General features: G+C 34.5%; 1 protein-coding gene across 1 annotated transcript; it reads right to left on the reverse strand.

The window, feature by feature from the left end:
• Positions 1–1,171: 1,171 nt before the first annotated feature.
• LOC123654096 (sugar transporter SWEET1) lies at positions 1,172–22,188 on the reverse strand. Its single transcript, XM_045590057.1, has 5 exons — positions 22,004–22,188; positions 15,170–15,315; positions 14,809–14,942; positions 5,444–5,563; positions 1,172–1,327 (listed from the first exon to the last, which is right to left on the reverse strand). The coding sequence occupies exons 1-5, from the start codon at positions 22,171–22,173 to the stop codon at positions 1,211–1,213; spliced, it is 687 nt and encodes a 228-aa protein (XP_045446013.1). The 5' UTR covers positions 22,174–22,188; the 3' UTR covers positions 1,172–1,210.
• Between the last annotated feature and the right edge of the window lie 800 nt (positions 22,189–22,988).

A 22,988-nucleotide genomic window follows, 5' to 3' on the forward strand; every position in this document is an offset into this window, starting at 1 on the left:
AAATAAGATTGATACTTAATTTGATTATATTGTTTCGTTTGAACTTTTTTAAAACACCTCTGTAATACTATTAAAAAATTATATTTAATAAATAAAAATATAAAGTACATTTTGATAAAACATTTTTAATAATTTTCTCAATTATTATTTTGTTTGCAGAATTTTAATTTAATATCGCATTTTTGTTTTTGTATTTATTAATACTACCCTACTAAAATGAACAAACTATTTTTTTTTTAATATATATATCCTACATATTTATTACTTTATTTTATCTTCCAAAATTGAACTAAAATGATATACAAAATTGTTTTTATTTTTATTTGTTTAACATTTATTGAATTTATTTATATGAGAGCTGGAATGTAAAAAGTTAGGTAAGCATCATTATATATTTGCAAGCAAAGCAGTTCTATATTAAGAATATTAATTTTTAAATGCTTATATATTACATACAGAATATCAAATTACATTTTATAGATGTACATTAAAAATATGTTCACACTTTTTTGTCACTTTCATTTACCAAAACAATAAAAAAAAAAAATTCTTTATTTAAACCATTTAAAATTTCTATTTTTTCGCGTTGTTCTCTATCATAGACTATCAAAGTTAACTTTATAAAGTACATTAATATTTATATTTTAAGCAATAAAATTAATTAATTAGCTGCCCAAAATATATTTTGAAAACAATGTAGTTTTTTTTTTCAAAATATTTCTTTTTGAAATTTTCATTCATATTATTTATCTTTTCTTGATATTTACAATTATTTTAACTCGTTCGCTTTTATATATATTATTATTAAATACTGTAGTTACATCTTATATACATATATATATTTACATTTTCTGCGGTCATTATACAATGTAGCAAAAGTTATTATTTTTTGTTCGTTTGAAAAAGGACTATATTTTGTTCAAAAATATATTTCATGCATAAATATTGGTTTCAATTATGCTAATATATTATTAAAAATATTTGATACAATAAGTATTTATTGAAGACGATTTTACTAATTAATTCTAATTTTTTATTTCAAAGTGAAAAAATAAATTATCAACACATTCCAATAATAAAAAAATGTGTAACACATTATATTTGATCATTGAATTTAAAAAAGGAATATTGCTTTTTTTAGTTATTTTTCTGTTTTTCCTTTTTTTTTTACTCATTATTCATCATTTGCTTTAATCACATTTATCTATATTTAGTTGATCTTCTTTGCTTTCGCCTTTTCCTGCTCCTTGCCTTTGGGTTTGGAAGGATAGATTACGAAGAGACTTAGCTGGAACACGCATAAAACGAACACTACTACGTTCTGGAGCTGCAAAAATAATAATAAAAAATTAATATGCAATATTAAAATTATTTTACAAATAAAATTATTACTAGCGGTAGCACATTTTACATTGTTAATTAATACATTTATGTATATAACAAAAATTTCTAATCTATATTTTTTTTAAAATAATATCTTTCCTTTTCGTTTCGGAATCGCTTGTTTCGCTGTTCAAATCGAACTAACTCTGGCGGACGACACCGGGCTCTTATATATTCAGAGAGCTAGGCTCTAGGATATTCGAGAAAATTTGAGAATATTTTCTTTCTCACACCTTCTAGAATGTTCTCGACATTATCGTCCGCCGTAACAATAGGTTCTGCTGCTGTAGCATACGTAGTAAAGGCGCGAAATTTAAAAACTTAAATTTTAAAATGTTTTCAGAACTAATTTGAATAACTAAAATTATGTCGCTTTAACTCCAAAATATGTTAGCTACTGCTGTATAAATACATAAAATTTAATAACTTTATTATAGTAACAAATGTAATTTAAGACTTTATTGAAATTGGAATTTTAAATTTCGCGCCATTACTACACATACTGTAATTGCTCGCAGCGCCTTTCCAAATGCAACCCAAATAATCGTTGTTCTGAATGAAGTTCAAATACTCGACAGCAGATGGCGCCACTACACTTAATTTCCAAGTTTAAGGGTTGGAAAAGCCCTTATATCTTTAAAAACAGCCCTTTAGGTTAAAACGGGAACTTTCTTGTTCGAGGGGGGATAAAGGGCTATCACACAATATAAGTCACTTTATCGTGCCGGGACTCCTTTTTAAGTTTTATCGGTACGCACATTTTATCAACTTAGTTTTATTATATATAATGATTATTTAAATTTAATCAACTTACAATTACTAAAGAGCTAGTCGCGGTAGGGCGACCGCCCAGGACGCCAGATGTACAGAGGCGCTACAAGTTCTGACTCAGACTAGATAGATCACATAGATGTTGAATGGATTGTGGACAAAGTTTGGCTAAAGTGAGGAGATATGTTATATTACTGTCATAGATGCTGGTCAGGAAGGCTCAATTGATGATGTACGATAAATACAAACTAGATGACGTCAGAAGCTTCGTTTCGAATATTTTGGATCCAGCCACTTGGCCATTTAGTCGAAATAGCGAAAAGGTACAGCAAATTGATGTTGACAATTAAGTTCGAAGAATGATATAAAATTCCCATAAGAAGTTTTATCTTTCGCGGATTGATGCTGAACTACGATTAAATAAGATGGAATAATGCTGAAAACAAAATGGCGTGTACTTTCGACGTTTACACCAAATAACGCAAAGCAATGATTTATGGAATTGTCATCTGATGCCGAAACTATAGTAAAAGGAGATTTCATAGAATTTATTTTTTTCAATAAATTCACTGGTGAAATAATGACTAGAGTTTTTACTGCTGTTTTAAATAAATACAGACTGAAATTGAACGATTTTAGGATTCAAGTGGTAAAGTAGTAAAGTATGACAAGAGGGCCAACAAAATATTCGGATTCACAGGAGCGTTTTGGACAAAAATCAATTAGTTGTTTCTGTACCGTTTGGCTGTCATAACTACAATCTTATACTATGCAATGTCGCTAGGTTATTCGTAAAATCAGTCACTTTGTTTTTAAGTTCTGTTCAGTTGTTTCGTTTTTAAATTCTTAGCACTTGAGACTAAAATTATACGTATGTACTATAAATAAGCTTAGTGACACGTTAATAAGCCAAAAGCAGTAAGCAGTAGTAAGTAAGCAGTGTCAAAGCAGTCAGTTATCAAATCTAGTATCTTCCATGACGCTTTAATTATTTTGGCTACAGAAATTTAGAAAACCGACGTCCGAGTCTCTTATGAGACTGCTGCTCTACCCGAATAGTTAAAAGATTAAAGGTTTATACTTTAATTATTTGGTATGAAGTACTTTTTCTTTTTTTTATGTCACTAGGTCGGCAAACAAGCGTACGGCTCACCTGATGGTAAGCGATTACCGTAGCTTATAGACGCCTGCAACACCAGAAGCTTCGCAAGCGCGTTGCCGACCCAATCCCCAATCCCCCCAGGAGCTGTGGTCACCTTACTCACCAACAGGGACACAATACTGCTTAAAAACAGTATTATTTAGCTGAGATTTTCTATTTAATGTTGTTTGTAAATAACATCTATATAGATATCGACCTCGGTATATGCAGAGTAATGTTAAATTAAATTTTGTACTCTCTTAGAAGAATATAGAAATACAAGCTTTGTAAGCGACATTTTAACTGCAAAGGTAATTAGCAGAAGAACTGGAATTTGAACCTGTCTTAAGAGTCACATCTGGGATTCGTCTTGTTAAGTGTCACGCTGGGGTATGTGTCCGTGATGAGCCTATAACTTCTTCTAAGCTTACGCTGATAAATCAATATAAAAAGAACTAAAAACAAAAAAGTGTGTGTGTCAGCTCTGACGTACGACTGGAGGTTACTCTATATCTAAGTCTAAATAGGCACAAAAAAGGCTTACTAGTCTAAGAAAAAGATTTATACCAAAATGGTAATTAAACGAATCACATAACAATAACGTAATGAGGTCATTCGTTCAGTACATTTTACCTCTCATATTTCTTCATCCCGGCGGCCTTATATGAAAATCGATTATTAAAGACTAAACTCCAAAAAAAAAAATTAGCCACCCACAATATTTCAATCTCGATTAACAAACTTGCCAAATTTGTTTTTTTTTTTTTTTTTTTAATGTCACTAGGTCGGCAAACAAGCGTACGGCTCACCTGATGGTAAGCGATTACCGTAGCTTATAGACACCTGCAACACCAGAAGCATCGCAAGCGCGTTGCCGACCCAATCCCCAATCCCCCCAGGAGCTCTGGTCACCTTACTCACCAACAGGAACACAATACTGCTTGAAAACAGTATTATTTTGCTGTGATCTTCTGTAAGGTCGAGGTACTACCCTGTTTGCCCTGCTGTGCCCTACCTCAGGTGAAATCGATTGTCAATCGAATGTGAAAATATTCGTTTCATCGTTTGTAGAACTACGAATATACTGAATCAATTTAAAATACACACCTTGATATTTATAACTACAATTAAACACCTCTATAGCTACTAAACAGTATACGGCTTAGATATTTATGGCTACTGTACAGTAACCTACATTTATAGGATTATAGGTACTAGGCATTACGATCTTGATATTCCTGGCTACTTGACCTTGACATTTATGACTACTGTTTAGTAGGCATTTATCAAGTAGTAGCAGTCAAAGTACACAGTTGTCATAAATGTCAGTGTAAAGTGGATTGACAGTTCCAATATATTTATATCGTTATTATCGTTTTATTGTGTCTTTGAATTACTCATCATCATCATCATCATCATCATCATCATCATCATCATCATCATCACATCATCATCATTATCACTTCAGCCTATCGCAGTCAACTGCTGGACATAGGCCTTCACAAGTTCGCGACAAAAACGGCGTGAACTCATGTGTGTTGCCCAAAGTCACCACGCTGGGCAGACGGGTTGGTGACCGCAGGGCTGGCTTTGTCGCACCGAAGACTTTGCTGCCCGTCTTCGGCCTGTGTATTTCAAAGCTAGCAGTTGGATGGTTATCAGTCGGCTTTTTAAGTTCCAAGGTGGTAGTGGAACTGTGTTATCCCTTAATCACCTCTTACGACAGCCACGCGAAGAGAGGGAGTGGGGGTTGGGGGGCGTCTAACACAAATATTATCAAGAAAACGTACCCAGTCCATTATCATAAATAAATTATTACATTTTAAAGTATATTTTGTTGATCTTACTCATTATCTTATCAGCTATTTACTGAGTAATGTAAATGTAGCAAACTGTTAATAAATGAAGGCAATATACTTCAAATTACAAGTTATTTTTTATTTATTTAATCTAATTCATTATTTAATCTAATACGTTATTCATTAGGCTTTAATTAAAATTATATTAGTTATTAAGAAATTAATTATAGGTATAAATGTGAAGCTAAGACCGCTACCAAATATATATAGATTCTGCTGAGAAGAATCGAAAAGAAACCCCACACTTATAACAAATAATAGCAAGTAAAATATAAATGTAAATACTTACAATAAGGAACTTATTCTTCAAGATAATTCCGTATAGCAGCCACATGAAGCACACGATGGTACCGGAGAATATGATGGGGAAGGGCATTCCTTTGGTGCTCTTGTTCTTAATTATGTGTTTCTGTAACAAATTTGCAGAATTTTTAAGTCAATACTGACATTTTTAATATCAATTCATAAACAAGTATAACTGAGGTAGGGCACAGCAGGAATTTCCTGTTCAAAATATGGAGCAGCCCGACTGGGGTAGTACCTAGACCATACAGAAGACCACAGCTAAATAATACTGTTTTCAAGCAGTATTGTGTTCCTATTAGTAAGGTTACCAGAGCTCCTGGGAGATTGGGTATAGGGTCTGCAACGCGCTTGCGATGCTTCTGGTGTTGCAGGCGTCTATAAGTTACGGTAATCTCTAACCATCAGGTGAGCCGTACGCTTGTTTGCCGAACTAGTGACATAAAAAAAAACACAATTACATTAAGCTTAATATCACGAATTGTGTTACTTGAATTTCTATTATCAAAATAATTATGTTAAATTTTTAGGAACAATGGATTTATTAATGTTTAGCATTTAGTTGCTTAAAAAGACTTTAAGAAAATTATGACTATAAATTAGTCTTGGAAAGAGAAATAATCATAATATCAACCTGATTTTTTTCGGAGTAATAATTTTATATTATTGAATGTATGGTTAGGTCACGAAATAATCAATTCTTTATTATTTACTAGCGACCCGCTCCGGCTTCGCACGGGTATAAAATATAATTATAGCATATGTCATTCACTGAAAAAATGATTAAAATCGATCCAGTAGTTTTGATTTATTCATTACTGCCCGTGGCCCGCACGCGTTAACTTAGAGTAAAAGCCGGCTGGAACCGCCGCAAACGCTACGTACCGCGATTTTTAAATCTGTAATATCTTCGAAAATATTCATTTAAATCATATGCTGTAAAAGGCCATATAGATCTATATTAAATAAAAAACATATTTAAGGTATTTAATTGGATAAGGATTAATGCTGTATTGGTTAAAATCGCTTCGAAAATTAGCCATTATTTGTCGTAAAAAGTAAATGACAAAAAAATGTTATTGTGGGATATCCATAAGAGATAGGTATATACCATCGCGGAGTTTTCTGTAGACCTTTTCAATGTGTACAATACTTAGTACATTATTTTGATAAATCTCGTAGGGTTCAGCCTGCGTTTGCAATTTAAGCGAAAAAAAAATTATTATTTACGACATAACATTAGAAAACTCAAAAATAACAGTATTTCTCCACTATTTAATGGATGTTATTATACATATAAATCTTCCTCTTGAATCAATCTATCTATTAAAAAAAACCGCATCAAAATCCGTTGCGTAGTTTTAAAGATCTAAGCGTACATACATATGCAGGGACAGAAAAAGCGACTTTGTTTTATACTATGTAGTGATAAAGTAATATAGACATACATATTTCAGTTTGTTTCTATTTTGTCCTAAGTCTTCTATATTAATAAATGGAGAAGGTTATACTGCGGGAACTACTGAACCAATCGGAATAATACATATACCATAAGATGCAGCGTGTCTCAGAGTAGGTTTTAGTGTATGATATGTTGGTAACTTATCGTGTAAAGAAATATTGACGAACAGAGGTCACTAGTGTACTTATATTATATTTTTAAGGAGAAAATACTTATACGCTTCAGCCTGTAATATCCCACTACTGGGCATAGGCCTCTTTCCCCATGTAGGAGAAGGATCAGAGCTTAATCCGTCAAACTGTTCCAATGCGAGTTGGCGGATATATTCCCTACTATGAGTTACGATCGCTATCAGGTGTACATGATAAAAACTGGGACCGACGGCTTAACGTGCTCTCCGAGGCACGGTGGGGAGACCCACAAGGACTGCACAAACACCCAGACCACGGCAAACACCTGTATGGCCAATACATATGTTTGTCATGTGCGGGGATCGAACCCGCAACCGCCAGCGCAACAGGCACAATCCATAGCTGTGAACGTTGCGCCAACGCGGCGTCAAGAATACTTATAATAAAAAAAATTATAATGACATTCCTCGCCCTCACATGATACAAGAACACGCAATGTTCATTGTCATTTGTGCGATTGACCTTTATAATGATAATAAAAACGTTTGAATCTCCTCCGATATATTTCATGTAAACGAGTTTGAAAATGCATAAGAATAAAAAATAATACAGAGTAAAAAAAGAAAAGTTAACTTTAAAAAAAAAATTGCGCAAAAGGACAAGAGAACATGTTTCGACGAGGTCAACGTATTATACGAGTAAGTATTTAGTGGGACCGCTTTTAAATTTCTCTGTAACTGGCCGGTGGTTTGTTTTTAATAATAATATTTTTTTTTATAATTGAACATTTAATAACCTCGTTCCCGAAACTCGAAACCCAACGAATATTACAAATGACAAAGTTTATATTACATGCCAGTCACTATGAACATGTGGATAGTGTGATGGCGCAAGTAGGTATCATCAAGGAACGTTTTCTCAATCATCTAATATATAAAATTCTCGTGTCGCGGTGTTTGTAGTTTTGTATGCATATTGGGTAGGTCTGAGAATCGAACATCTATTTTTCATCCCCCTAAATGTTAAGGGTAGTTCACCCCTAATTTTTTTAAATATATTTTCATAATTTATTTTATTTTTATTTTATTATGATTTAGCATCAAAAAATACATACAGCCCTTAATTTTCATAATATATATGGTAAAACAACGTTTGCTGGGTCAGCTAGTTCCTACTATAAGAAGAAAAGAAGAAGAAGAAGAAATATAATTTATTGTGCATACACATTAACGTACATAGGTATCTTTAAAAATAAAAGTTACAATATAATATGCACAAAGGCGGTCTTATCGCTAGGTAAGCGATTTTTTCCAGACAACCTTAGGGTAGAGGAGATTTTAAAACAACAACAACAAGGGTCATGAAAAAGGCAAAACAAAATTTAAAAAAAGTGGATCGTACAATCTAATAATATCTATACAAATAAATAAAATTGGAGTGTCTGTTTTTAATATTAAAAATTAAAATAACCGATTTTTACTAAATGCGTATGCGGATACACGGTACATATACCAAAATAACTAAATACTAAATACCAAAATACTAAATTTTTGTCTGCCTGTTTGTACCGGCTAATCTCTGAAACGGCTGGACCGATTTTAACGGGGCTTTGACTGTCAGATAGCTGATGTAATAAGGAGTAACATAGGCTATTTTTATTTCGGAAATTTATTTATTTTGTAATTCTGCGAACTGAACAATAATTATTTTTAAATACCACGCGGATGAATTCGCGGGCATAGCTGTTAGTAATCTATATAATCTATATAAAAGCGAAAGGTCACTCACTCATCACGAAATCTCCGAAACTATTACACCTACAAACTTGAAATTTGACAGGTAGGTTCCTTATAAGACGTAGGCATCCGCTAAGAACGGATTTTACGAAACTCGACCCCTAAGGGGGTAAAACGGGGGTTGGAAGTTTGTATGAAAGTCCTATGTTTTTGAAGTAAGAGACTTGAAATTTAAAATGTAAGCTTTATAGATGGTAAAAAGGTGTCAAAATAATGTACCTTTAGAAATTAACTCCCTTTTGGGGTTAAAACGGGGGATGGTAGGCTGACTCACTCATCGCGAAATCTCCGAAACTATAATAGCTACAAACTTGAAATTTGGTAAGAAGGCTCCTTATAGAGCGTAGACATCCGCTAAGAACGGATTTTACAAAATTCGACCCTTAAAGGGGTTAAACGGGGCTTGAAAGTTTGTGTGGAAGTCCCATGTTTTTGAAGTAAGAGACTTGAAATTTAAAATGTATGCCTTATAGATGATGAAAAGGTGTCCAAATAATGTGTCTTTAGAAATCAACTCCCTTTTGGGGTTAAAACGGGGGATGGTAGGTTTACTCACTCATCACGAAATCTCCGAAACTATAGCACCTACAAACTTGAAATTTGGCAGATAGGCTCCTTTTAGGGCGTAAACATTCGCTAAGAATGGGTTTTACGAAATTCGACCCCTAAGGGGGTAAAAAGGGGGTTGGAAGTTTGTATGAAAGTCCTATGTTTTTGAAGTAAGAGACTTGAAATTTAAAATGTACGCTCTTTAGATAGTGAGAAGGTGTCCAAATAATGTATCTTTAGAAGTCAACTCCTTTTTGGGGTTAAAACGGGGAATGGTAGGTTGACTCCCTCATTACGAAATCTCCGAAACTATAAAAGCTAAAAACTTGAAATTTGTCAAGTAGGTTCCTTATAGGGGGTAAACATCCGCTAAGAGCTGATTTTATGAAACTCGACCCTTAAAGGGATAAAACGGGGGTTGGAAGTTTGAATGAAAGTCCTATGTTTTTGAAGTAAGAGACTTGAAATTTAAAATGTATGCTCTATAGATGGTAGAAAGGTGGCCAAATAATGTATCTTTAGAAATCAACTCTCTTTTGGACTTAAAACGGGGGATGGTAGGTTGACACACTCATCACGAAACCTCCGAAACTATAACAGCTACAAACTTGAAATTTGGCAGGTAGGTTCCTTATGGGGCGTAAACATCCGCTAAGAACTGATTTTACGAAAACCGACTCCTAAGGGGATGTTTTTGAAGTAAGAGACTTGAAACTTAAAATATATGCTTTATAGATGGTGAGGAGGTGTCCAAATAATGCATCGTAATCTATATATATAAAAGAAAAAGGTCACTGACTCACTCATCACGAGAACTCAAAAACCGCTGGATGGTCTATCCATCCAGGTTGGACAAAGATACAGTTTGGCAGGGATAATAATAATAATAATTTATTCTTTATTGTACACATTAAAAGAAGTTTACAATTTATTAAACAATTCAGGGATGTAGATTATAGTTAGCAGACGTCCGCTAAGAACGGATTTTACGATATTCCATCGCTAAGGGGGTTTAATTGGGGTTGATAGTTTGCATGAAACATATACAGCCTGAAAATAAAACCAAAAATGTGGTGTATAGAGAGGTTTTATAAAAATAACTATTAAATTATACTAAATTGTGCCTTTTAAAAAGTTACTCAGTTTGATAAGCATTTCAAGTGACTGGAATAAAAAAATAATTTGCGTTAAACATCTTAATAGCAATACATATCTTCATAACCACGAGGACGTAATCGCGGGCAACAGTTAGTGTATTATAAACAAAGTGCCCAAAAGTGTATGTGATCGATTCGCTCAAATTTACTGAACGGATTTTCATGCGGTTTCACCATTGTAGAGGGCTCCACCATTGGCAAGAGAAAGGTTTACGGAACGGCTAAGCCGATTTTGATGAGAGTTTCACTGGAAGTTTGCCGGCAAAACTTTGTGACACACTAATTTCAGTGCGGGCGAAGCCGCGGGCACAGCTAATAATATACATAATTATATAATTAAATTTTTTTTGATTACAAGAATTTTTACGAACGACCCAAACAATTTCATATTAAATCCATTATTGTAACCTGTTCTTCCGAGTGAATATTGACGGCTAGATTCCTAAATCTGACGATAAGTCCGTTAACAGAAGAACAGACTCTACTGCGACTGTTACCATAACTTTTTATTTTTCTCGATTTTTTTTATGAATGTCATTTTTGTTTGACGTTTGTTAAAATTATGACGCAATATTTTTTTTCATTTCGATCGTAATTTATAAATGTATAAATATTCTATCTTATAATCTGTATAAATGTTCTATCTTAAGTGCGATTATCAACCTTACCTACAACTGATATTAGCTTACATTATCTGATATAAAATGTTATGTAAGATTATTTATCAACATTTATTTCTTATTTTACTCCACATTTTATACTTATGCGAAAGTAAATTACAATACTCAAACTTAATAAAAAAGGCAAGCGTTCATAGTGATTTCTTGCATTCGCATTCCAACATCCCACTGCTGGGCATAGGCCTCTTTCGTAGGAGAAGGGTTGGAGATTAATCCATCACGCTGCTCCACTGCGGGTTGGTGGGTATGTTCCCTACTATGAATACCTAACGATCACAGTCAGGTATTTATGATAACAACCGGGACCGACGGCTTAACGTGCTCTCCGAGACACGATGGGGAGACCCACAAGGACAGACACCCAAACCGAAAAGAAACATTTGTGCAAATACAAATATCCATCCCGAGCAGAAATCAAACCCGAAAACTGTCGGTGTTTTAGGCGACTACCGACTACACGCACCACTACACCGGAGCGGTTGTCATTTCTCACAGACGATAAAATCCTACTAAAATAGTATAAATGCGAAAGTTGTTCAGAATGCATGTTTTTCGCTTTTCTCTCAAACACTCCTTGACTGATCATAATAAAACTTTTCTTCGCATCGCTTAAGCCTATCGCAGTCCACATCTAGACATAGGCCTCCCCAAATTCGTGCAAAATAAATCAAAAATAGAAATCAAAAACAGCTTTATTCAAATTGGCCCCAAGAGCACTTTCGAATCGTCATTTTACAAATTAAAAGTTTAAAAATGAATATCCCGGTTTTCCTCAATTTCAACAAAGTTCCTCTTTCAGTCCCGTAACTTTCGAACGCTAAGGTTGTCAGGCAGAAATCCCTAAATAGCGATAAAGACCATTGTATTCTTTACCTTTATTTTTATAGTTGTTGTATTCAATAATTCAAATATTACCTTGAAAATAAAAATACAATTCCATATTATAATATTATTAACCTTTATGTTATAACGGGTTCTTTGATCTTTAATTTCCATTCGTAAATTGTAATTAAGCTGCTTAATCTAAATTTACTGACAATAAAGTACTGTATAGTCATTACTTTATCGCCACCACTCGTATCGTGACCAGTTTTGTACGAGTATGTATCCGATGTTATCTGTCCTTTATCTTTTATCTAATTCCGTTTTCAATTCGTTTATATTTTTTAACCGACTTCCGAAAAAGGAGGAGGTTCTCAATTCGACTGTATTTTTTTTATTTTTTTTTTTATGTATGTTACATCAGAACATTTGACCGTGTGGACCGATTTCGACAATTTTTTTTTAATCGAAAGATGGTGTGTCAATTGGTCCCATTTAAATTTATTTGAGATCTAACAACTACTTTTCGAGTTATATCTAATAATGCGTTTTTACTTGACGCTTTTTTCGTCGATCTACGTTGTATTATACCCCATAACTTTCTACTGGATGTACCGATGTTGATAAATCTTTTTTTGTTGGAAAGGAGATATCCCAAGCTTGGTACCATGATAAGGAAACCAGGATCTGATGATGGGATCCCAGACAAATTGATGGAAATTCTTGAAAATCCGCAATAACTTTTTACTGGGTGTACCGATTTTGATAATAATTTTTTTGGTGGAAAGGGAATATCCCTGGTTTGGTACCATGATAAGAAAACCAGGATCTGATGATGGGATCCCAGAGAAATCGAGGGAACTTCTTGAAAATCCGCAATAACTTTTTACTGGGTGTACCGATTTTAATAATTTTTAATTTAATCGAAAGCTGATGTTTGTCATGTGGTCACATATAAATTCTATTGAGATCTGATAACTAATTTTTGAGTAATCTTTGATAACGCGCAGTTACTTGACTATTTTTTCGTCGATCTACGTTGTACTACTCGTCGATGTAATTGAAATCGGTTTTTTTTTCGTTTGCGAGCAAACACAATTATATCTAATTCCGTTTTCAATTCGTTTGTATTTTTTAACCGACTTCCAAAAAAGGAGGAGGTTCTCAATTCGACTGTATTTTTTTTTATGTATGTTACATCAGAACTTTTGACCGTGTGGACCGATTTCGACAATTTTTTTTTAATCGAAAGATGGTGTGTGTTAATTGGTCCCATTTAAATTTATTTGAGATCTAACAACTACTTTTCGAGTTATATCTAATAATGCGTTTTTACTTGACGCTTTTTTCGTCGACCTACGTTGTATTATACCGCATAACTGTCTACTTGATATACCGATTTTGATAATTCTTTTTTTGATGGAAAGGAGATATTCCTAGTTTGGTACCATGATAAGGAAACCAGGATCTGATGATAAGACCCCAGAGAAATCGAGAGAAACTCTCAAAAATCCGCAATAACTTTTTACTAGGTATACCGATTTTGATAAATTTTTATATTATCGAAAGCTCATGTTTATCATGTGGTCACATTGAAATTTTATCGAGATCTGATAACTACTTTTTGAGCAATCTTTGATAACGCCTAGTTACTTGACTATGTTGTCGTCGATGTAATTGAAATCGGTTTTTTTTTTCGGTTGCGAGCAAACACAATAATTTGAAGTAAAACTTCTCTACGCACGCTTGACTTGGAGGGTTAGCTGGTGATTGCTTGACGAGAGCGTTACGAAAAGTGTGATCGAGCGAGGCGAACGGAGAAAGAGAGAGGTGCGAGAAGACATTTTCTTTCTCTCATAGCTAGTAACTAGAAGTATAACTTCAGTCGTGTTACCTCAGAAATTTTAACTGGGTGGACCGATTTTGATGGTTTTTTTTTACCGAAAGGTTGTGCGTATCATGTGGTCCCATATAAATTTAATTGAGATCTAACAAGTACTTTTTGAGTAATCGATAATAATACGTATTTACTTGACTCTTTTTTCGTCGTTCTACGTTGTATTATTATAACACTTCACGACTTTTTACTGGGTGGACCGATTTTGTTGATTCTTGTTTTAATCGATAGCTGATGCTTGTCTTGCATTTAAATTTGATCGAGATCTGCTGAGTACTTTTTGATTTATCTCTAATAATGTGTATTTACTTCACTATTTTCCCTATGTTGTATTACTGGTCGATGTAATTGAACTGTTTTTTTTTCATCATTACATCATTACAGCCTATACAGTCTACTGCCCGACATAGGCCTGCACAAGTTCACGCCAAAAATAGCGCGAACTCATGTATTTTGCCCAAAGTCACCACGCTGGGCAGGCGGGTTGGTGACCGCAGGGCTGGCTTTGTCGCACCGAAGACGCTGCTGCCCGTCTTCGCCTGTGTATTTCAAAGCCAGCAGTTGGATGGCTATCCCGCCACCGGTCGGCTTTTTAAGTTCCAAGGTGGTAGCGGAACTGTGTTATCCCTTAGTCGCCTCTTACGACACCCACTCGAAGAGAGGGGGTAGCTATATTCTTTAGTATCGTAGCCACACAGTATTTTTTTTTCATGCAATAGCACAAATGAGACATTAGTAAACATTACTGACATTAATTTATACTATATTAGACTCAAACTTTAACACGATATGTAGCTGTTTTTAAATTATCATAATCATAGTTATCCGTATATTTCACAAAAAAAAAAAACACTCACCAAACCGAAAAGTGGTGATGAAATCAAATAGAACATAAACGCAGTGCTGATGGCACCCAATCTGTTCTCAACCAGTTGCGGATCTTCCATCTCAGCGTAACCGATGATCGCCACGCTGAACGCACCAGCCATACCTGTCGATTGTCTGGTGGGTTAATATTCTTTAACGCCTCACAGTCAACAGCCCCCACTAGGATTAACTCCTGTGTGGGGGACAGATAATACACAAGCCAAGACAACGGCAAACATCTGTATGACCAACACAAATGTATGCCATGTACGGGGATCGACCCCGCAACTGCTAGTGGTAAAGCCGCTAGTCAGCGCTGTAACCATTACGATAACGCGTCGTCGTACCTACCTATATGTGTCCAGACCTTGCCCTTCTGTGCTGAGTACTGGTAGAAGATCGTGGTGTAAATGATGTTCAGGGCCAAACCGAAGTAGTTCACTTGGATCATCGTGTCATCGCGGAGGATGAAACCGAGCTTTAAGTTTAGGATGCTCCTGTGAATTGGTGATTAGAAACTATTATTAAAATTTCTAGAATGAAAAAGTTACGCTTCAGCTTATAATATCGCTATACTGGGTATAAGGCCTCTTTCCCCATGTAGGAGAAGGATCAGAGCTTAATCCACCACGCTGCTCCAATGCGGGTTGGCGGATATATTTCCTACTATGAGTAACGATCGTTATCAGGTGTATATGATAACAACCGGGACCGACGGCTTAACGTGCTCTCCGAGGCACGGTGGGAAGACACACAAGGACTGCACAAACACCCAGACCACGGCAAACACCTGTATGGCCAATACAAATGTTTGTCGTGTGCGGGGATCGAACCCGCAACCGCCAGCGCAACAGGTACAATCCATTGCGAACAACCATTGCGTCAAAGTGGCGTCAAAAGTTAAGAAAGAAATATTTCGGATAAACGAAGAAGAATAGATTCGGAAATAATAGTAAGAAAAATAAAAAGGATTAAGTAAATCATAATTATATATCTAAAATATGATGATTGATTGATTGATTTCTATGATTTTCAACGAAGGCAAATATTTTTCTAGTTGTAGAATTCGCTGAATAGAAAGACACCAGTTAAACGGCACGTTTTATAATATAAGTTTCTATTGGAGTTCTATTTTCAAACACCAGACATAAGATTAATCCAAATACAGCCGTGGGAGATATTGACACATGGACTACACGAATTTAAATGCAAGTTTTTCTTCCGTAAAGATACAGCCTCAATAAAAACGTAACATCTAACAATATAATTTTTAAAATCAGTCCAGTAGTTTTTGTGCTCATCAATCAAAACCAAAACACCTAATTATAAGACAAAAAAATCCAAATTTACCTGTTTTTATATTAGTATAGATTATTACTCAAATACTTAAAAAATTGCGTCATAACCCGTCCGAAGAGAATTACATGATCAACATTGTTTATCAATACTACGGTAGAGTTGTTCGAAATGGGTACAATACGTATACGTTACTGGCATTTTAAGTATTCTGGATTATACCTAGTCCAGCGATAAGTTCTGTTACTAATGAAAATGCATTTTTTTTCAAGTAATGTAATATTATTAAAATTTATACCCACATATTTATTAACGTGTCAGTAAAAAATAAAAAAAATATTCCATTCGAAATGGCCACCTTTGGCTTCTATACAGGACCTTTAATCTGGATTCGTGATCTATGGATTTACGCACTGTTTCCAAGGGGAATTTCGCCAGGATGAGATGAGATTTCCTGATTTGGACCCGACCAGGAAATCTCATCTCATCCTCATCAGGTCCAGACAAATCTTCTGCGTTACATACCTTATCCGGTCCAGATCAGGCATGCCCGGTCCGGTCCTTCTAAGGAACACGAAAAAATTTCTACTCGGGATAAATTGTTAAGTTTTTATTTGAGAAAAACTTAATTGATAAAGCGTATTACTCGGTGCAGGATTACATAGTTTATAAAGATGTTAGTGGCGCTGTATTTCTTGCAAGATGTTACTTATTTTGTACTAAAACACGGTTTATATGTTATTTTTCAAAAGACTAGGTAACTGCGGAGTTTCTTTTCTATTCTTCTCTGCAGAATCTACATTCCGAATCGGTGGTAGCTTTACTTTTACAAAATAATAATTTTTAGTTTTAATTTGTAAAATGACGATTCGAAAGTGCTCATGGAGCCTATTTAAATAAACTTGTTTTTGATTTTGATTGCCGGATAGTTAATTGTCTCCTTTAAAAATATGGAACTAATAATAAGAGATAACCTTACCAGAATAAATTTTTACTTTAAAATATAGTAACCTAATTTAATAATAAGCTAATTTATATATAAACTCATATAACATTGTTCCATATTAACTTTTATATTCATATTATATTTAAAATGAGTTGTGGTATGAAAGGTACTTTACAGGAACCATTTGGGATTAGGGTCATGCCATACATTTTAATTAATATATGGTATAGTTACTTCGGCATTTCAATTAGGAACCGTCTTTAACGCTACATAATTATTTGTAATCACCTGATCTGAACTACATGCCGTCAAATTTTATCATTTCTTTATATAACGTTGAAGAATTTCTCAGTCTAATTAGAAGAAAAAACCTACCTTTAAAGTATATGTACAAGGATTGTTTTATATCTATCTATCTTCGTTCATTCGTTCTAAATCTATCTATCTATACTAATAAATGGACAGTCGGTTTTTTTTTTCTGTTATACTGCGAAAACTACTGAAACGATCGGAATATTACTTATACCATAAGATGCAGCGTGTTTCAGAGAAAATTTTAGTATGATATATATATGTTGGTGATAACTTATCGTGTGAAAAAATATGGACGGAGAGAGGTCGTTAGTATATAATATATAAGTGTAGTCTATACTTGATTGCATTCAGGTCGTATCAATCAAGCTGCAATGCATTTGCAAGAGGAACTCTTGATAAAAATGTATAGCTATGCTATACACCAGTGCCGTTAAATGTCTTCAATATTAGTCCCGTTAAAGTTTTATTACAAGTATTATTTTTTTTTAATAGAACACGATGAGAAAACAACGAAAATTATAACTTGTCGATTTAACATTTGAAATGATGATTTTTTTTTATACTGAAGATACAGTAAATGTAAATAGTAATTATGTGTATTGCATACGTGTAAGTATTGTAGGTATGTATTTTTTATGTTTAATTATTTGTTTATGTAACTAGTGGTGTATATGTATGTACATCGTTATGTATGCTATCTGGTATATTTACCATGATATCTAGTATTATACTACGCATTGTATTGCATGGTAATTTTTTTAAACAGTTAAATCGGCAAACAAGCGTACGGCTCACACAATAAGCGATTACCGTTGCCTATAGATACCTGCAACACCAGATACATCGCAAACGCGTTGCCGACCCTACCCTCAACCTCCCCCAGGAGCTCTGATCACCTTATACACCACAAGAACACAAGACTGCTTAAAGTAGTATTATTTAGCTGTGATCTTCTGCAAGGTCGAGGTACTTCCCCAGTCGGGCTGCTCCAGATTTTGAGCAAGATATGTCCTGCTGTCCCCTACCTCAGTTAAAAGGTATAGTAAGTATATTGTATTTTATTACATATTATTTATTCAATAACTACTAAAACAGTACTACTGCTTTTTTTAGCCTGCTTTATGACATTATATCTCACTACCGCAGGTTAACTAAGAGATCTCTTCTAGACATAAGTCCGCCTTTGCACACAGAGATTGTAACAAACTGTATTTTTACTATTTTTAAGTACAATAAAGAATATACATATAAAGAGTAGGATTTTCAATTATATTGAATACCCATTCATGTGTCGAACACTGGTTCGATTGACACAACGTGTACAACCAAATATTATTAAAAAGAATTATTTGAATGTCTACTAAATGTGTTCTGGTACTTAGTTCATTGTCAAACATTAAATTTTAATAGCATAGCACCTGGGGATAGGGTCGGCAGCGCGCTTGCATTGCTTCTGGTGTTGCAGACGTCTACAAGCTACGGTAATCGCTTATTATCGGGTGAGGAATACGCTTGTTTACCGACCTAGTTATATATGCAAAATATATATAAAATATATGAATTTTAAACGTGTTAACGTTCGAATAGCATGCGTCATCATGTCAGCATTATCTCAAATTACGCAAATATAAATGTATATACAGCAGTATCGACGCATTCACTGTATTTTGGTAATATTTTTTATTTATTTATTTTTTTATTCTACCTAGAAAATTTCAGCGCATCCCTACGAGTTTTTAACTAAATCACCACAGTCACACTAATTGAGAACTGTATTATTTGTCTGTGATCTTCCGTAAAGTTAAGATAATATAATTTTCTTAGTCGGGCTGCTCCAAAATTTTGTTTACTTAGAGTCCAGGGATGTCAATTTTACAAAGGGCCATATATTACATTTAGAATGTGTAGGTAGGCCAGATTCAAATAATAATAACAAAGTACTGAATTATTCATCGAATCATGAATCATGAATCAAGTGAAATCATGATTCTTCTTTCCGTGACACATTGCGATCGCAGGGCGTATTGATACGGCCCGGGGGCCGGATACGGCCCGCGAGCCGTATCTTTAACATCCCTGCTTTAGACCAAATAAATTACATCGTTCATCTATATCATCATCTATATATGGTGTTGTCTAACCTTAATACTGTTAGGATAGATAAAGATTTTAGATAGATTTCGCATATTTATATTTATTTTTATTGGATTTTACTCGTAGATCCGATATGAATAATCGTAGAACGACCGAGAAGTGTCTCAAAAAGCCTGCATTTGATTACACAATTTCAAGACCTTCCCGACTAGAAAAAAGGTCAGGCTCAACCAGATCATGTATCTGGACTGGATCAGGATAGAATGAGGCATGCCAGATCCGGAAAGCTCTATCAGGACCAGGTCTGTCCAGACAAGGATAGCCTGATGTAAAATATAATCAAGTATGGTAAGGCATGCTGGATCAGGACCCGGTCCGGTCCGGTCCAGATCAGGATAGCCTGAAAGAAATTACGCGAACTGAGCCTGAATCGCGCTATTAATGTTTTTAAGCGCACTAAGTATATATATACAGTTATCAGGACAGTCTAGCAGGGAGTCCATTTCTACACAGTGGAGCAGTCATAAGTAATAGGAAATAGTTAATTAGTAGTTAATTATTAGAAGTTAATAAATAAAATTTAATTAATAATAATATTTAATTAATAACATATAAATAAATAAAAATAATTGATATTTAAAGTAAAAACATAAATAAATAATACATTGGAAAAAATAAACGGAAATAAATGTCATAATAATTATGTTAAGTAACATATTTATAATATCAATTCGCTTTATTATTTTTTTTTTGTTAAACAATTTTTTCAAGAATATACATTCGTGTTTTTTAAAAGGACCGGACCGAACCGGGTGATCAGGATGAGATGAGATTTCCTGATCTGGACCCGATCAGGAAATCTCATCTCATCCTGATCAGGTCCAGACTAATCATTTGCGTCTCATGCCCCACTGCTGGGCATAGGCTTCTTTCTCCATGTGCGAGAAGCTCCACTGCGGGCTGACGATAAATTTAAAAGTAAATGGAGTCAAAGTATACGATTAAAAGTAATATTTATAAAATTAGACCTTGACCCTTGTGCTGTGTGGCTACGGCACTAAAGAATTTAGCCAACCCCTCTCTTCCCGTGGGTGTCGTAAGAGGCGACTAAAGGATAACAAGGTTCCACAACCATCTTGGAACTTCAGAAGCCGACCGATGGCGGGATAACCATCCAACTGCTGGCTTTGAAATACACAGGCCGAAGACGGGCAGCAGCGTCTTCGGTGCGACAAAGACAGTCCTGCGGTCACCAACCCGCCTGCCCAGCGTGGTGACTATGGGCAAAACACATGAGTTCACTATTTTTGGCGTAAACTTGTGGAGGCCTATGTCCAGCAGTGGACTGTATAGGCGGTAATGATTGATGAGACCTTGACCCTCCATTAAGATCGTTTAAATATCATAATGGGGACAACAACACATTAATAAAAACGTTATAATTTTTTAATTAAAAAGTATATTTAAATGTAATTTAAATTGTATACAATAAAATACAAAACTGTTATTAAAAATTTAAATAATTCTCATCGTTACAAACGCAATATTTCGTGTTTCGTAATTTTAGAGATAAACGGTACATTAATAAAATTAAACGTTTTTATTTATAATATACAACCGCTCTGGTGTCGCGGTGCGTGTACCGTGTCGGCGCCTACACGCGGCGGTTTGCGGGTTCGATTCCCGCTCGGGACGGATATGAGTAGATACAAACTAGTTGAACCCGCAAACGTTTTTTTGCAATATATGCTATTAACTTCCTCAATACCCCCCCCCCTGTTAAAACTTAGGGGGATGAAAAATATATGTTTTTCTATTCTCAGACCTACCCAATATGCGCACAAAGTTTCATGAGAATTGGTCAAGCCGATTTATATTTATATGCCACCCGCCCATCTGAAAAGCAATACCCCTTTCATTATCAGGTTGTCTGGAAGAGATTGCTTTTTAGCGATAAGATCGCCTGGTTGTACAATTTGTTACTATATGGCTTGTAATGTAAAATTTGTTCTTTATTTAAATGTGCAATAAAGTATATTATTATTATTATTACTGTTCTCAAGTGGTCTCAAGTGTCGGAAGTGGGGTCGGCAACACGCTTGCGATGCTTCTGGTGTCGCAGGAGTCTATAGGCTACGCGCTACGGTAACCGATTACCATCAGGTAGGCCGTGCACTTATTAGCCGACCGTATCGTATCAAAAAAGTATACCAGCGCATATTAATTAGTTAGTTAGTTTAGCATAGTTAATATTGTTTGTAGTATGTGTATATGTGTATGCATGTATGCGTGTATATTTGATTTTTTTTTTTAAGTCTGTACACCCTTTCCGCTTTTTTCACATCATCTCCTACAAGCTGGTTGTCTGGAAGAGATCGCTGTTCAGCGATAAGACCGCCTGTTGTACATTTCTTTTCGTGAATAGTTTAATAAATTGTTAACTTTTTTTATGTGTACAATAAAGAGTAAATTATTATTATTATTATTATTATTATTATTATTATTATTACTTATTATATTAAACAAATACTCACATAACTAAACCTCCAAGGAAGCCTATAATTGAAACCCCGTCAGTGCTGCCCTGCTTGTAAATGTCGTAGCAGAGGAAGCTGCCAGAGAACATCTGACCGATGGTGACGATTCTCGCTACCATCGCAACTGGCTCCTTGTAAGGCAGCAACAAATCTCCGAGGGCGTCCATTTTGTCTATAAAAACAAAAAAGAAATTGGTGTTACATGACATATTTATTATAAACTAAATGCGCTACGCGGTTTCATCCGCGTAATATTCGATTCTAGGATCGGATTTAAAAGTAGCTAACTACGCACCAAGTTTCATTAAAATCAGTTCCGAGCGACGTGCGTGAAACAGACATACATACATCGGCGTCACATACTTTCAAGTTTATAATATTAATAGGACGGAAGTGTTATAATAAATTTATAAATTCTGAATTAAATACTGTGTAAAAATAATAGTTCTATAACTAAAAATGAAAAATATAAGAAAACCAAAAAAAAAAAACCATTCTAAACGAAAAAATACTACTATGTTAAACATTCTCATATCATATAAATCAACTACATTTGTCTACATTAGAAAGCAAATTCGTTTGTAATGGGCTTTATAAGAGGGATTTTTAAATAAATCATACCGATTTTAATACACAAGACACAAATTTCAAAAATTCAGTATATCGACTGATTTGTCTCAAAAATGTTGGTAAAAAAAGTTAATATTTTGAGATAAAGACTTTTGGAATAATTGTGTTTGCTCGCAAATGAAAAAACCAACTTCAATTACACCGACAAGTTATACAACGTAAGTATACGAAAAAATACTCAAAAAAATACACGTTATCAAAGATTACCTAAAAAGTAGTAATCAGATCTCAACCAAACTTACATACATGAGACCACAAGACAAGCATCAATCAGCTTTCGAATAACATAAGAATCATTAAAATCGGTACACCCAGTAACATGTTATGTGGTATATTAAAACGTAGGTCCACG

The sequence above is a fragment of the Melitaea cinxia genome, chromosome 5 (assembly GCF_905220565.1).
Source record: "Melitaea cinxia chromosome 5, ilMelCinx1.1, whole genome shotgun sequence".
Classification (NCBI taxonomy): Eukaryota; Metazoa; Arthropoda; class Insecta; order Lepidoptera; family Nymphalidae; genus Melitaea; species Melitaea cinxia.

What these genes read in the sequence shown, in the direction of transcription:
- LOC123654096 (XM_045590057.1), bottom strand. Translation starts at nt 22,173, where the DNA reads ATGGACGCCCTCGGAGATTTGTTGCTGCCTTACAAGGAGCCAGTTGCG. An exon ending in CATCACCACTTTTCGGTTTG is followed by an intron (nt 5,564 to 14,808) that starts GTGAGTGTTTTT and finishes AATTTGTTACAG; the next exon opens with AAACACATAATTAAGAACAA. An exon ending in TGAAGAATAAGTTCCTTATT is followed by an intron (nt 1,328 to 5,443) that starts GTAAGTATTTAC and finishes TTATTTTTGCAG; the next exon opens with CTCCAGAACGTAGTAGTGTT.